Below are 16817 nucleotides of genomic sequence, written 5' to 3'. Positions count from 1 at the left end.
TTAAAAAATAAAATCGGTCAGAAGATATTTTGATCCTTTCTAAATTTTTATTTTACTTAAAAATTGTTAGACTTTGAAGTCCATGCAATTTTATAGAATATACGTTTTTGCATCCACAAAAAAATTTGAATTTCCAAATAAAAAATTGATTTTCCTAATTTTTTAAGCATTTTTTTTTTAACGAAAAATCTTTGTTTTTAGGCTGAAAATGCTTAAAGAATGTACATGGCTTTAAAATATAGATGAATTTGTACAATTAATAATTCAATATATTGTCAAATTGATAAATTAATGCGATATATATGGGAATATTATTTAAATTACATTCAAGAAGATTTAAAAATTTTTTTAAAATCACGTAGTAAGAAAATTTGGAATATCAATTTCTTGATAAAAAGGTAAAAATGAAAATAGAATTTGAATAATTTTTATTTTGAGAATAAGAAGCGAATATTTTTTTTAGAGGAAATTATCGAAAAATTAAAAATAAGTTGAAATTTATGACGAGGAAGGAAGAAACAGGTTTTTATAAATTCACAATTCTTGAATTAATTTAACAAGCAGGGGAATAAGATTTTGAAGAGATTATTTTTTTCCAATCCTCGAAACTCAAATAATTGTAATTATACTAATAATAAAAGTAATTATTATTTATTTATAATAATAATAATAATAATGATAAGAATAAATAAATAAATTAATTTCTTTATTATTATTATTAAATAATAAATTAATTAGTAATTAATCAATGATTTTTTATTAACTAATTACTTTTTTTTACTAATTAATTATTATTTTAACTAATTACTCTAAATTAACTAAAATTAATTAACTAACTAATTAAATAGTAATTAACTAGTACAAATTAAAATAATAATCGCTTCGTCATTTTTTCCTTTTGAATTAGTAAACTGTACTAATAAACAGTAATTTCTACTATAATTTAATAGTAAATTAAATTAAGCAAATTTTACTAATAATCAGTAGTTTTTACTAATAAATAGTAATTTTTACTAATTTATTAGTAAAATTTTCTAATTACTATTTATTAGTAAGAATCTATTAATTTAATTACTAATTAGTAAATTTTACTAATAAATTAGTAAAAATTACTATTTCTTAGTAAAATTTGCTTCATTTAATTAGTAATTAGTAATTACTAAATTTTACTAATAAATTAGTACAAATTACTATTTATTAGAAAGAATTTATTAATTTAGTAAATTTTACTAATAAATTAGTAAAATTTACTATTTTCTAGTAACATTTGCTTTATTTAATTAGTAATTACTAAATTTTACTAATAAATTAGTAGAAATTACTATTTATTGGAAAGAATTTATTAATTTAATTACTAATTAGTAAATTTTACTGATAAATTAGTGAAAATTACCATTTTACTAATAAATTAGTAAAAATCACTATTTTACTAATAAATTAGTAGAAGTTACTATTTATTAGTAAAATTTACTTAATTTATTTAGTAATTAGTAAATTTTACTAATAAATTAGTAGAAATGACTATATATTAGTAGAATTTACTAATTCTGAAGCAAACAGTCATTCACTAATTTAAATTAGTAAACATTTTTACTAATTCAAATGTAGAGAAATTATGCTATTATTATTATTATTATTATTATTATTATTATTATTATTATTATTATCATCCCGAATAAATGAAAGAAATAAAAAATTGTATGTACAGTAAAAATGAAATTTTTAAAAAAAAAATGAAAAAAAATTTTAAAAATGAAATTTTTGAATTATTAGAATTTCTAGTATAATTTAAGGTGAAAATTTTTACCTTTAATAAAGATGACACGAGAATGAATGTAACAAAAAAAAATAAAAAATGAAAATGAGTCAATCTCACATTACCGGTTTTGCTGCTTCTTCAAATTTTTCTCTTATTTTTAGTATTTCTTAAAAACTTGTCCATGGACTTGACATGTATTTTTTTTTTTTTTTTTTTTTTTTGATAAAAGAAAAATTGTCTTGAATTAAATTTTAGAAAATAAAGATTTTTATAAATTACGTATGAATATTAAAACGTTTTCCATCATTTTTTTTTCACCAATTTTTTTCATTCTTAGGAAAAATTTTTTTCAACCTCTAAGATAATAATCAATTTATATTATAAATATATAAAAAAAACTATCATTCAGCATAATTTATAGAAATCTGGAAAAAAATTGACTGTATTAATTAAATAAATTTTAATACGAATTTATTTTATTTAATTGCGGAAGGAAGAATAATGTGAATTTTTAGGTGATTAACATTTTCATATTATTATGTTTCAGATATTTTTTTAGAGATTTTTAAAAACAATTTATTTAGGTACATTAATTTGTTATTAATTAATTATTAATAAAATAATATAATTATAATTTGATTGCTTAACTAATAAGTTGATTATTTAAATAATATTTCGACTTCTAAAATATCAATTTAATTGTTTAAACAATAATTTGATTGTTTTAATAATAATTTAATTGTTTAAATAGTAATTTTATTTTATGAACAATATTTATTTGATTCTTTAAATAATAATTTAATCGTTTAAATAGTAATTCTATTTTATGAACAATATTTATTTGATTCTTTAAATAATAATTCGATAGTTTAATAATTTAATTGTCTAAATAACAACTCTATTATATAAATAATAATTTTTAATTTGATTGTCTCCATTGAATAATAATTTAATAGTTTACATAATAATTCAATTTTTAAATTATTAATTTAATTGTTTAAATAATAATTTGATTATTGAAATAATAATTCGATTGTTTAAATAATAATTTTACTGTTTCAATAATAATTTTACTGTTTAAACAATAATTTGATAGTTTAAATTATCAATTCAATTGTTTAAACAATAATTTGATTGTTGAAGTAATAATTCGATTGTTTAAATAAAAATTTTACTGATTAAACAAGAATTTGATAGTTTTTATAATATTTCGATTTTTAAATTATCGATTCAATTGTTTAAACAATAATTTGATTGTTTCAATAATAATTGGATTGTTTAAATAAAAATTCCACTGTTTAAATAATAATTTTATTGTTTTAATAATAATTTAACTGCTTAAATAGTAATTCTATTATATAAACAATAATTATTTGATTGTTTAAATAATAATTCAATTGTTTAAATAAAAATTTTACTGTTTAAATAATAATTTGATAGTTTAAATAATATTTCGATTTTTAAATAATCAAGTCAATTGTTTAAACAATAATTTTATTGTTGAAATAATAATTAGATTGTTTAAATAATAATTCTAATGTTTAAACAATAATTTTATTGTTTAAACAATATTTTGATTGTTAAAATAATAATTCTAATGTTTAAACAATAATTTTATTGTTTAAACAATATTTTGATTGTTAAAATAATAGTTCGATTGTTTAAATAATAATTCTATTGTTTAAACAATAAATTTTACTGTTTAAACAATATTTCGATTGTTGAAATAATAATTCGATTGTTTAAATAGTAATTCTATTGTATAAACAATATTTATTTGATTGTTTGAATAATCGAGTCAATTGTTTAAACAATATTTTAATTGTTGAAATAATAATTAGATTGTTTAAATATTAATTCTTTTGTTTAAACAATAATTTTACTGTTTAAACAATAATTTGATTGTTGAAATAAATATTTCGATTTTTAAAATATCAATTCAATTGTTTAAACAATAATTATTTTGTTGAGATAATAATTTGATTGTTTAAACATTATTTCGATTTTTAAAACATAATTTCAATTGCTTAAACAATAATTTAATTGTTAAAATAATAATTCGATTGTTTAAACAATAAAACATCGATCATTTAAATTTGAAAATTTAATTTTGAATTATTGCCGTTTTAATAATAATTTAAATATAATTATTAAGAAAATAAAATAATAATTGTAAAATAGTAATAATATAAAAATAATGCGAATAGACTTTTGTGAGTATTTTCTCCTTGTGAGTGAAATTATTGTGTTAATAATTACAGACATAAATTTCCAAGCATTGGAAAATAAAATTATAAAATAAAACATTATGAACTCACTTTCTTTTGCATATTGTGTTTGATATTCAATAACAATTGAATAAACAGTGATTATTTTTATTGGTGAAACTTATCTGCATTTATTCTCTTGTAATGTTTAATGTTCATACTTTTCTTACAAAAATCTTATGTAACGTTCATTTTATTTTATAATAATTTCGTTTATATTCAGTTACGGATGTATTATTTTAAAACTCTTTATTTTAAAGCTTTCTTATTTTTATGTCTATTGCTATTACTTATTTATCAATAGAATTCACAATTTTAACACTTTTTTCCACTTTTTTCTCTGAATAATGTCTTCGTTTATCATTTTACTTTTTTCCAAGTTTTTTTTTTCTTTTGCATTTGAAAATATTTTCAGAGTTAAATTTCACTGTATTGTAAATTTTTATTTTTATATTATTTTTTTTTTTTTGCTATTTTTAAAAGTGGAAACTGCTTTGAAGAAAGAGAAAAAATACTGAAGAAAGAGAAGAAAATAATTATTTTTGAAATTCAAACTACTTCAGTATTTTTTATACTAAAAATCCTAAATATTTGGTGAAAAACTTATTTTTTGAAATAATTTAAGGAAAAAAATTGTTTTTAAAGGGAAAATTGACTGAAAGTGGAAGATAATAATAAAAATATCGAAAAACTAGAGAAAAAAGTAATTTATTGAAATTTGAAAGAAAACATAAATAAAAAAGTGAAATTTCTTAACATTTAACCGAATTATAATATTTAAATGAATATTTAATGAATATTGAAATAAAATGAATTTCTGGTGCATCAGAACAAGTTTATTTTATATATTTATATTCATATAAATGATTATAGTTATTTTGTGCGAAGGTGGATGAAATAAATGTTAATTTTTTTTATTTTTAGAATGTTAAGACCCGAGTGGAGGTGGTAACGAAGAATCCAGTGCTCTCAACGATTGTTGAGGTTCGACCGAAAGACGACGTGCCCGGAGTAAAGAATAATTTAGCCGAACCCGAGTACGATTTCCTCTCGACTCAACCAGCGGAAGTTGTGGACGAGACTTACAAAGTATAACATTTTTCTTTTATTATTATTATTATTATTTTCTTATTTTTGTTATTACAAACATATTTTTTTTTTAAATATTAATTTTTGAATAATTTTAATAGACAAAATTTTTAAAAATTCACTTACTAAGTGCGTAATTAATTATTATTTGCATTTTCAAAAATTTTTATATATTTCTTCGCAGGAATTCAATTATTTTCATAAATAATAACATTCTTTGGAAGAATTCAATTATTTTTATAAATAGTAAAAATTTTTGCAAAGATTCAATTATTTTCAACAAAATTTTAATGACTCCTTCGAAACAATTCAATTATTTTTGAAATAATTCAATTTTTTTCTTAATTTGTTAACAAATTTTTTAAAAGGATTCAATTATTTTCTAAAATTTTAATAAATTCTTCGAAACAATATTCAATTATTTTCTAAAATTTTAATAAATTCTTCGAAACAATTCAATTATTTTTAATAAAATTTCATGAAAAAATTCAATTATTTTCTAAAATTTTAATAAATCCTTCGAAATTATTTTTATTATTTTAAAAATTTTTTAATATTTTTCGAAAGAATCCAATTATTTTCTAAAATTTTAATAAATCCTTTGAAACAATTTAATTATTTTTCCAAGTAGTAAAATTCATCACTAGAATTAAATTATTTTTTATAATTGTAATAAAATTCTTCTCAGAAATTCAATTATTTTCAATACAATTTTAATAAACTTCAATAATCAAATATTTAATTATAGTTATTAAAAGACACGATTATTTTGAAAACTTGAAAGAAATTCATGAAATTCAATTACTTTCAAAGTTTTCATGTAAAAAAAAATTTTCAATTCCTAAAAAAACTCCATTATTTAAAAAAAAATTGAAAAAACTTTTTCAATTCAACAAAATTTTAATAAAATTTCACGAATTTAATTAAATTATTTTTTTAAATTTTAATAAATCCTTCGATACAATTCAATTATTTTCAATAAAATTTCACGAAAGAATTAATATTTTTTCTAAATTCGTTATAAAATTTTTCCAAAGAATTCAATTATTTTCTAAAATTTTAATAAATCTTTCAAAACAATTTAATTATTTTTATAACTATAGTAAAATACAGAATTATTTTAAGTGAACTTGATTTTTTCGTTAAATAATAATTGAATCCTTAAAAAAGTGTTGTCGAAAATTATTAAAAAATAATTTGATTCAGAGAAGAATTTTAAAAATTTGAAAGTAATTGTTCATAAAATTCAATTACTTTCAAAATTTTCATTTAAAATTAAAAAAAAAAACTAAATTATTTTAAAAAAAAAAAAAATTCAAAGAAATTCTTCAAAAGAATTTAATTAGGATTTTCAAAAATTTTAATAAAATTCTTCTGGGGAATTCAATTATTGTCTATAAATAATAAAATTCTTCCAAGGAATTTAATTATTCTCAAATTTTTTGATAAAATTCTATGCAAGAATTCAATGATTTTCAATACATTAATTTCAAAAATTGAAAATATTTAAAAGTGAAAAATTATTTTAAAAATGTTAGGAAACAAAAATGTTGGCCTTATTTTTAATTTAATATTCCAATTGAATTAAAAATAGGGCCAATGTATTTAATTTTAATTTAAAGTTAATATTAATCAGTTTAGTTAATCAATTAATTGAACTTATTAAGCATATTAACATTTCGTTTATTTTATATATATTTTAAAAATTTTCATAATACAACGAAATCCAAATAGTTATGTGTATGCAGATTTCCCAAAATTCCCTAAGCAAAAAAGAAAAAAAAAGCCAAAAAAATTATATAAAAACGAGGAAAAAATAAAAATATAAAAATATAAAAATAAAAAATACAGAAAAAGGACAAGTGCACTTTGACATTGCACAAATTTGACCTCGAGTTCAATGACAAAGGGCCCATAAATTTGCGGCTCATCCTCCTAAAAAGTATATATACGAATGCATTAGGTTTTTTTCAACGTGCGCTCCTTGTAAAAGACGCGAAGGACAACAAGACCTCAAGTGTCCCTATAATATCCTATATACTATATATATGTGAATCGCTAAGTTGTTCCCACGAGGAAATCCTTATAATGTGCTTTTGCAGTTCTACAGAGTTCATATTATATATATATATATACTTTCAATTACCCGATCGAGCTCGTATAGTTTCGCACGAGACAACGATTTCTATAATTCTCATATTGCGTCTACATTAAAAAATTATTTATTGTGGCGTAATCAAACTTTTTCCCTGGACCTCGACCTCTTCATTCCCATTTAGAAATTAATAATAGAATTGTAGAGGCTAGCGAAAAAAATAATTTTAATATATAATAATACCATATTTTATATTTATAACTAATATTTTTAAATTTTTTAAAAAAGAGGGTTTTTAGCCATATTTTTAAAGAAATTGAGGCTTTATACCACATTTTTTACACATTTTTTATTTATTTTTATTTATTATTATTATTATTATTATTATTATTTTATTTATTATTATTTTTTATTTATTTATTTTTTTATTCACATTTTTTATTCTTTTATTTATTTTTATAATAATAATAAAGTTATTCAGAAGTCAATAATTAAAATTGAGCCAAATTATTTCTTAAAATAAGTTTTGAAGCACTTTCATTGACTGAGGTTGCGAAACAAGTTTTTAAAATTATTTTATAGCAAAAAGGCATATATACGCGTCTATACGCGACAATTAAAAGAAACATAATAATAATAATAATGAAAAATAATGAATAAAAATTCAAAAAAAATTAATAAAAAAAATAATAAATATTAATGTAAAAAAAAGTAATAAATAATAATAACTGAATAATTAATAAATAAAGATAAATTTTAACATTCCATTCAGAATTAGAAAAACAATCATATTGATAGATTTATTTGAGAACTTGAGGTCGAGCGTAAAAATTTTAAAAATATATTCTCTTCTTGAATGTATAAAAGTAAATTATTTGTGTATTAGTTTTGACACGTGTAAATTACGCTACTTGATTAAAAAAAAAAAAAAAAAAAAAAAAAAAAAAAAAAAAAAAAAAAAATTGAAAATAATTATAAAAATAGTTTTGAAATTTATGTACTCTCTCTCCCTCCCCCCCTTTTGTTGAAAGAAAAATTTGAAATTACAAATGTACGTTATAAAAGGTTTAAAAACGAGTTCCGTACTCTAAGGTCACTAAGTCCCAGTTGTAAACGTTGTAAACAACCTCTTGTCAAGATGGCGCAATTTTTTCTCTAGATTTAAAAATGACAAACGTTACTACGCGTTGTTTCCCACGCTGATTTTATTTTAAAAAAAATTATTTACAATTATATTTAAAATCGCAAACGGAAATAGAAAAAGAAGATATTTTTTTCTTAAATTGCTCTTGAAATAAAAAAAAAAAAATGTGAAGTAGCATTGTCGTAAAATATATTCCACTTTTTATATTTATAATAACTTCCGCAGTCTAGATAATTTCGAAGAGTTAAAAATTTCTTCATTAAATATATATAAAAAAATTGAATATTTATTTTAGGCGTAAATGTTATATTCGGCCTTTTGATAAACTGAAATTACCATTTAATTTATGTAAATTAACAATTAATTTCAGTATTAAACAAAAAATATTTATTTTATTGTCAGATTTTTTTTTCTGACAATAAAATAAATATTTTGAGTAAAATTTCAAAAAGAAATTTTTAATTAAAATTTTCTTTCTATTTTCAATTATACCTAAAAAAATCGAGGAAGTTTACTTTAATTATATAATTAAACAATTTACACAATTTTCTTTCTTTAATTTAAAATTAAAAGTATCAAATTGGTACCAAAAGAGGACCAAATTGATGCCAAAAATTTTTTATTAATTGATCCACATTTTTGGTATTAATGTAAATATCCAAAATTTGAATTAGTTTTTGATTTGATCCACATTTTTGGTATCAATTCCTTGCAATTTGATACTTTTAAGTTAACATAAGTGTAATTACCATATTGGAAAATTAAATTTTAATTCAATTAAAAAATGAAAATAATAACCGCGCATTAGAAAATTTAATTTAATTTCAAGCAGAAAATTAAAATACTTTCTATATTTGAAAATAAAAATCATTTCTATTAGGTACAATATTGAATCAAATTTTAATAGTTGGAAAATTTTGAAATTTAATTTTAGTTCAAGAAATAATTTTAATTTCAATAAAAAACATTTTTTAAATATAGTTTAATTAGTAAAATTATAAGAAACGTATTTTAGGAATTATTGTACGTGATATTACTGCAACGAAATTTCCTTTTCATATATATTATTTTAAAATTAAATGTCAGTATACTAATTTTTATAATTTATATAAGAAATTTGATAATTTAATATTGAAAAATCGTACTGAAAGTAATAATAGTTAATGAAGAAAGCAATAATTCTCATATTTCAAATTTATATTTAATTTCCTGCATTAATATGCAAGATTTAAGTGATTACGAAAGATTTTTGTCAGACACGTATAGCAAATTGTCTGACTATACTTGAACTTTTCTACTTGAAATGAAATTTAAAAGCACATTCATGTTATTTCACTCGATTATCATTCAAATTGCTACTTAATTCACTTATAATTCATTTTGAAAAAATTTTTTTTATCTAAAATCTATACCCACAGTTCAATCTAATCAAAATAGTAGAAAGAATTTTGTATTTGAAATTTATATATTTTTCATCCAAATTCCAAATAAAAGTAAATATAAATAAAAGTAAATTAAAGTAGGTAAATTAAAGTAAATTTAAACTGTAAATAAATTTTTACGATTTTAAAATATTCAATTAAAAAATAAAAATAAAATTTTTGTTTCGCATTATAACTTATATTCAATATTTATTGATTTTTCCATAATTATTATTGTATATTTATTAATTATTATTACATTATTGTTTGCAATTATTTAATTGTTTAGTAGTAATTAATAATAAAGCAATAGAAAACAAAATTCATAAATAATTAGTAATCCTCTTCACCATATCCAGACTTTCTTGGAAGTAACATAACCTAAAATTTAACCTTTCATTTTCTAAATGACAAAATTGTTTCCTTTACTTTAATTTAATTTTAATTAATTAATTAATTACTTTCCTTTAAGTTTTCGCATTGTTTTATAATGTACTTACTTTGACAGAAGAATTTCTACTGAATTAATAAAAATTTTGACGTTCAGATTGCCTCTAGGATCGAACCGCAAGGCGCAAATGAATCTGTAAATAACTGTAAAGAATGAAACGTAATTACAAATGAAATAGAAAAATAAAAAATATACTTACTTTTGGGTGAATCCCTTCTCAACTTTTTAATTATTCACTGGCAATCACTATGTTATTATTTTAAAGATATTAATATTTTTTTAATAAAAAAACTTAATATTAAATTTAAGCAAAATACACAATACGCATCGAATGAGTAGCAGACGATATTTAATTGTTACAATAATTTTTCACGTCGCAACGCGATATCGAATTTTATTTTTAGGTTAGGTTACCAAATTACGAAAAATTAATTTACCGAAAGCAAAGCAGTGATCGTCAATTAATTTTTTCTAATTTGAGAACCTACCTTAATTATTAAATTAATTTCCTACCTTAATTATTAAATTAATTTACTACCTTAATTATTAAATTAATTTATTAATATATATTAATATACTTACCAATAATTGTCATCGACAGCTTATCAATTTGAGGCCATCGTCAAAGGCTCACGGCAAGCCACGACCATCACGACGTGAAAAAGAGAACCCAACGGGTCTCGTCACGAAACTCGGTGGCACAATCGTCAAAGACGGCTTAACCACTGTCCACGAAACAAGTGTAATTGGCACTTACATAAATGGCAAATACGCACAAGTTCTTCAAAGTTCCTCCCGAGTTTTGAATGACGAGGAAGTTGCAGTTCCCGAGGGAAAAATTAAACCCACAAATTCACAGAGAATTCTAAAGACAATTGGTCCCCATCAAAATAAGGGGAAGATTCATTTAGAAGCAACGCCAACGGGTCCAACTGACGATTCGGGAATTCCCCTCGAGGGCCTTTTCAATGGCCAAGGTGAGTTGAATTATTATTTTTTATGTTGATGCTGAGAAGTGTAGAGGACAATTAATCATCGCGTCATTCGAATTACAATGTCAGAATTAATATTTAAAATCATTAATATTTCAAATATTACAAATATTAATGTCATCTTGATAGCATTTCTTTTGATTCAATCGATATCTATCCATCTACCACAGGGTCAGTTCGTCCCAATCGTAAACAATCCAACAATCTTCAATCCCGACCCAAATTTCGCAACAAAATCACCGACGACGTGGAGAGTAATGAATCATTACCACAGGCGCGTGCCCTTGGAAAGAATCGACCAACCACCGCTCGGCCCAGTTACAAGTAAGTTTTATCCTATTAGCGTCATTCACGAACGCAAAACATGAATTAAGAAAGGACAGAAATATCTTTTTCTATCTCATTCTTCACGTTCGCGAAGCAGTTGTGCGTTGACCTTTACTTTGAATCTTTCTCACAAGCTGTGAAGTAAAATTAAGTTCGTGACTGAGTAAAGGCCATCGCACAACAGCTTCGCGAACATCGTTCGCGAAGTAGTTGTGCGGTGGCCTTTACGCCACGAACTAACAACATTTTGATAGATATGCAATAGAGGACACGAAGATATGTCTATCCTTTTCTAACCCATGCGTCGCGTTCGCAAAATCTGCATTGGTTTTAATACTCAACGAGTTTGAAATAATTTTTACAGAAACAGACCGCAGACAACTACCACAGAACAGCCAACAACCAAAAGACGAGTTGGTTTCCGCCCAAACGGACAATCGAGTAACGCACCCAAATTTCCGAACAAAATCTCAAAGTCTGATTTAAGTTCAAATCCCCTGCCGAAATTAAAACTGCCTAGAACTCAAGGACGATGGTCTTATAAGACAACACCAAAACCAAGGATCACTATTCGTAAGCAAGCCGAGGATGACAGTAAACCTCTGCCCACGGTACCGGTCTCCTCTTCCAATGCACCACTTCAGGAGATTACGTCCGTTCCGCAAATAACGACCGTTGATGAACAAACCGGTCCGGTTATTCAGAGGAAGATTCAAGAGGGCGTTGGATATGATGACGAACTCGATGAAAGTGAAAGTGAGGACGTGAGCAGCATCAGCGTCCAAGAATCACCAGCCACTGAACCAATCATTCCCGTCGAGACGCTTAATGTTGAGATTTCAACTCCCGCCGAATTCAATGATATTTACTTCGAGATTGCAACTATTAAGTCACCGTATTCTTTCCAGGTATTTCCCTTTTTTTTCCCGAATCGGAATCAACATTTGCGTAGGGTCCGAATCTACTCCTGCGCAGATTTTGATTGTCTAATCGTCATCCGCTGATGCTAACTTATCCCTACTCTATCGCCAAAGAATCCAGAATGACGATTTTTGACGATAACGAATAACAATCGTTAGCATCAGCGGAGAGTTATCATCAAAGAGTTATACCAAAGAAGGGTATTGTATAAAAATTCTCTTCCAGGTCGGCAGTGTAAAGAACACACGTTTCGTCACCGTCACCTCAACGATCAAGAAATCATTTGCAACCGCTGATCCCAGCACATCGATATCACCCACCGAACCCCTGACGGAAAATATTTTAGCTAACACTGGCGCCGCTTACGAGACGACACTGCCCCTTGATTCATCGATTGCGACACTTCCGGCAATATCCCTAGAGTCGGGTCAAGCAACCCCTCCACTGGAGACGATCACCGAGACCTTCTCCACAACCCAAACTTTGCTGAAGACTCATCTTCTGCCTGTCGTCGCCGGTGGAAATACGACAAGACTGACTTTGGTTCAGACCTACAATATTGCCCGGATCGTCACTGCCACTAAGACCCTACCACCCATGGACATCTACCAATTTATCCCCAGCAAGACCCTCAATGAATTCAACTCCAAACTCGACGAGGCTGGTAGTGAACTTCATCTGGAGTTGGACTTTGGTGACGATGAACGGGACGACGACGATATTCCCAAGAGAATTCTGGCGCCAAGCACTGAATTGGACTCGGACCTCGATCCCTTCAAGTGAGTATTGTTTATTCAATTTTTGGCACTTTTGCGATATTGTCATCCAACCAAATTTGACGCTTCAAGGACCTTCGCGACAAAATTGAGCCTAATGTTTATGGTTTTGTCGCGTGAGGTCCGTGAAGCGTCATATTTGATTATTAAGACACGTCGCGTAAGAACCAGCCTAGAAGGTTCTAATTTAAGTACGAACACTCGTGTATCGTTCCTATTCTTCCAAAAACGAAGTTTTACAAAAATTTAAATACCTCTTCCAGTTTGAAATCAGCAGCAGCACCGAAACCAGCCAAGGAACCAGCAGCAACATCTTCCCCTGTTCCAGAATCGCAATTCACTCCGGATCAAGCACAACAGCTGGCGCTCCTGAAACTCTTCGGTCAGGCACAACCCCAAGTGATCACAACCTCCCGGCCGTATATCGTCCTGGAGACAATCTACGAATCGCACGTGATTCCTCTCGTAAACAATGGAAATACCATCTTCTCCACTCTATCGAAACCAGTTGGCACAATACCGAGAACGTCGTATGAATTCGGAACGACTACACTCTCACCAATTCTTTCGCCACCAGTTCCTCAGATTCCTCAAGTTCCGCAAATACCTCAGGTACCACAGGTTCCTCTCTTCCCGCAACAGCAGCAATTCACTGTCACCACTGCTCCGGTGGTCACTCAAACTGTCGCCACTGTTTCTGACTCGAGAGTCTTGAAACTTACATTCGGTGCTAGAACCGCTTACACGACACTCTATTCCACTAAGGTTGTGCCTACTGAAGTCACCAAATATGTGACATCCACTGTGGCTCTTCAACCGACTGTTCCTGCTTTTCCGGGGTACTATCAGCCTGTTGGATATCCGGGTTTTCCGTTTGTTGGTTAAAGCTAGGAATGGAACTTTAATTTAACTGGGTTTTAGAGGAGTGAAGGGATATTTGTAGGGATTGATGCTTATATACATTCACGTTACTGTTTTATTCTGTTTTGGGCCTAATCTCTAAATTCGCAAGCGAACATGATACATGAGATAGAGATGGACAAAAGTATATCTCTATTCTTTTCTATCTCATTATCAATATAACTATTCTTCTCTAACTCATTCTTCCGTTTGCTATTACGCTTCGGTTTAGGCTTTCACCGCTTGTGAGAGAGATAATTATTTTGTGTTTAAGCGACGTTCGCACGACAGTTGTGCGTCAGCCTTTATTCATATGTCATGAACTAACATCGAGATATTTCGAGTTCGAGTATGACGTCAGATAGCTGGAAGGAAAACAAACAGACGACGCAATGCGATTCTTATATGGGAGAAAAAAATTTTGCATTTTCTTTTCAATGTTTTGCAAATTTAATGGATTTTAAACACTTTCTATCTACATATATTTAATTGAAACGCATTCTGTAAAATAATTGCAGTGAAATTAACGCTTCACGGGAACTTGAAAATATGCTAAAATATATGTTTTTAAGGTTAGGAACGTCTGTTTACCATTATTATCTCTATACGATATTTTCGTCTCTATTACATCTCAAATTTTAAAAATCGTTTTCAACTTTACAAATATTAAAAAAAGAATCTTCAATTCTTCAATCAAGGTAAAATTTGTCAAAAACATAACCTATAATATTTTGATCCTTAAATTCGCAAGTAGCACTAATATTTAGAAAAACTAAATAATTATTAATGTCCCTTCATTATTCTAGGCTCAGTTAGCGCTTGTGTTAGTTCTCTTAGTGCATGTCGGCCATATTGGTTTGTTATATAAATATACTCACAAAAATAAAAGAGTCCAAATATTAATATTTACAATAAAATTGCTCGAATTTTCAATTTTAAACTGAAAATTTTTTTTCGAAAAAGAAGTCGTATTTTAAACGATTTTCTATTCACTGAAGAATATTAATTTCCCTTTTTGACTTTAATAGCAAATATATCGCGGAAAATTAATTACTTTGAGCAAATTTATTGTACAGACAATTTGCGAACAATTATAGTGAATAAAATTATATTTTAATTTTTTTTACAAATATATTTTGAACCGTAGCGTTTAAGTATTTTTTTTTTAATATTTATAGAAAGGATTTAATTTTAATTATATTCATCTTCCTACTCGAGGTAAATTTCATATAAAATTTTTTTTTTTTTTGACTGAAAAACTAGATATTTATTTTGATTCAAATACAACATTCCTTTGAAGAAAATTAATAATTTTAAAATAGAAATGAAATTTTACATTTTCATCATATGAGAAGGTATTATTTTCTCTACTATTTGACTATTGACATTTAATATTATATAAAAATATTTGTCTCACGCTCTGAAGAAAGGTATACCCGAAGCAAAAAATTTGAAGTTTTTGACTTTTTGAGTAAAAATACAGATAGAGAATCAATTATTAATTTTCAAGTCTTCACATTGTATCTAAAATATTCAATGAAAATTGGTTTTAAATTCGAATAATTAAAAATAAACCTTTAATCGCAAGATGAATGTAACACTAACCTAAAATTCGTACCTTTCTTGGGAGAGCGTCGTCACATTTTTTATTTTTAACAGATATGAATTTTTTTTAACAATAACATGAAATTCGATAAATATACTAAAATATAAATAAGTTCACGATTCATAGTAACGACTAATAATAATTTATTTTGTGAATTTTTCATTTCTACGCTCTTTATGAGATATTACATTATGACATTTTCATTTAAAGTGGATATTTTTCAATATGCAATATAGTTTTAAGTTTATGTTGTATAATTATTTTTTTAAGAATAATATAATATAAGTAATTTTAATATTAAACGACAGTAAGATTAGGACTAGAAATCGATAAATTAATCTATAACTTTTAGATATTTGAGGCTCCGGATCTTAAAAGGGCACTTTCAGCATTGATTTTAAATGGTAAAAGTGCCCTTTTAAGATCCAGAGCCTCATTTGTCATTTTGTAAGAAACAATTTTTCACTGCAATTTTACAAAAAATCTTTACAAAAATCTTTTCAATTTTAGGATATTTAGAAAAAATTGTTAAATGTTTTTTATACTGAAAAAAAGTCAAAAATTCAAATAAATTAAAATGTTTATATTAAAGGGTATAGTATGTTTAATGAGGAAATACATTTTTCTTTTCTAATTGCAATTTAAGTTTCTTTATTGTTTAAATGAAGGTGCTTACTTGCTGATAAGGAAAATTTTCGACCAATTTGAGTTAGTGATGATGCCAGTGTACTTACTTAGCATTTTATATATGATGTAATTTTAAGATCCCATAGCTTATTGGGAAAAGTACTTATTTCTTATAGGTCATAAAATATGTTTATTGGAAAAAAGTAGAATATGTAGATATATTGGTTATAAGAACGAAATTTTATTGTACATATATATAAATCACAGAAAATATTTTATAAACAAGCTAGTTTTACATTATTCTGTATATTATCATTTTTGTAAATAAAGAAACATTAAAAAATATATTGAATTGATTTTTAAGGTCCGGATTTTGAAGAAAGGTATAATTTATATTTACACGGTGAGCCTCGATAAAGTTCAACCCAAAAGTCTTGCCACT

General features: G+C 25.0%; 1 protein-coding gene across 2 annotated transcripts in view; it reads left to right on the top strand.

Moving 5' to 3' along the window:
* The window catches only part of LOC122509576, a 61371-nt gene extending 46876 nt beyond the window's left edge, over positions 1–14495 (top strand). For both annotated transcript variants that reach the window (XM_043623744.1, XM_043623745.1), the window contains exons 5-10: positions 4951–5115; positions 10828–11203; positions 11389–11542; positions 11910–12453; positions 12692–13245; positions 13506–14495. In XM_043623744.1, the coding sequence (XP_043479679.1) occupies positions 4951–5115; positions 10828–11203; positions 11389–11542; positions 11910–12453; positions 12692–13245; positions 13506–14127 (2415 nt within the window). In that variant the 3' untranslated portion in view covers positions 14128–14495. The remainder of the gene's footprint in view (positions 1–4950; positions 5116–10827; positions 11204–11388; positions 11543–11909; positions 12454–12691; positions 13246–13505) is intronic.
* The last annotated feature ends 2322 nt before the right edge of the window (positions 14496–16817 follow it).

The sequence above is a fragment of the Leptopilina heterotoma genome, unplaced genomic scaffold (genome assembly GCF_015476425.1).
Source record: "Leptopilina heterotoma isolate Lh14 unplaced genomic scaffold, ASM1547642v1 Lhet_61, whole genome shotgun sequence".
Classification (NCBI taxonomy): Eukaryota; Metazoa; Arthropoda; class Insecta; order Hymenoptera; family Figitidae; genus Leptopilina; species Leptopilina heterotoma.
The sequence above is the reverse complement of the archived record's forward strand: the minus strand, read 5'-3'. Positions and strand labels throughout refer to the sequence as shown.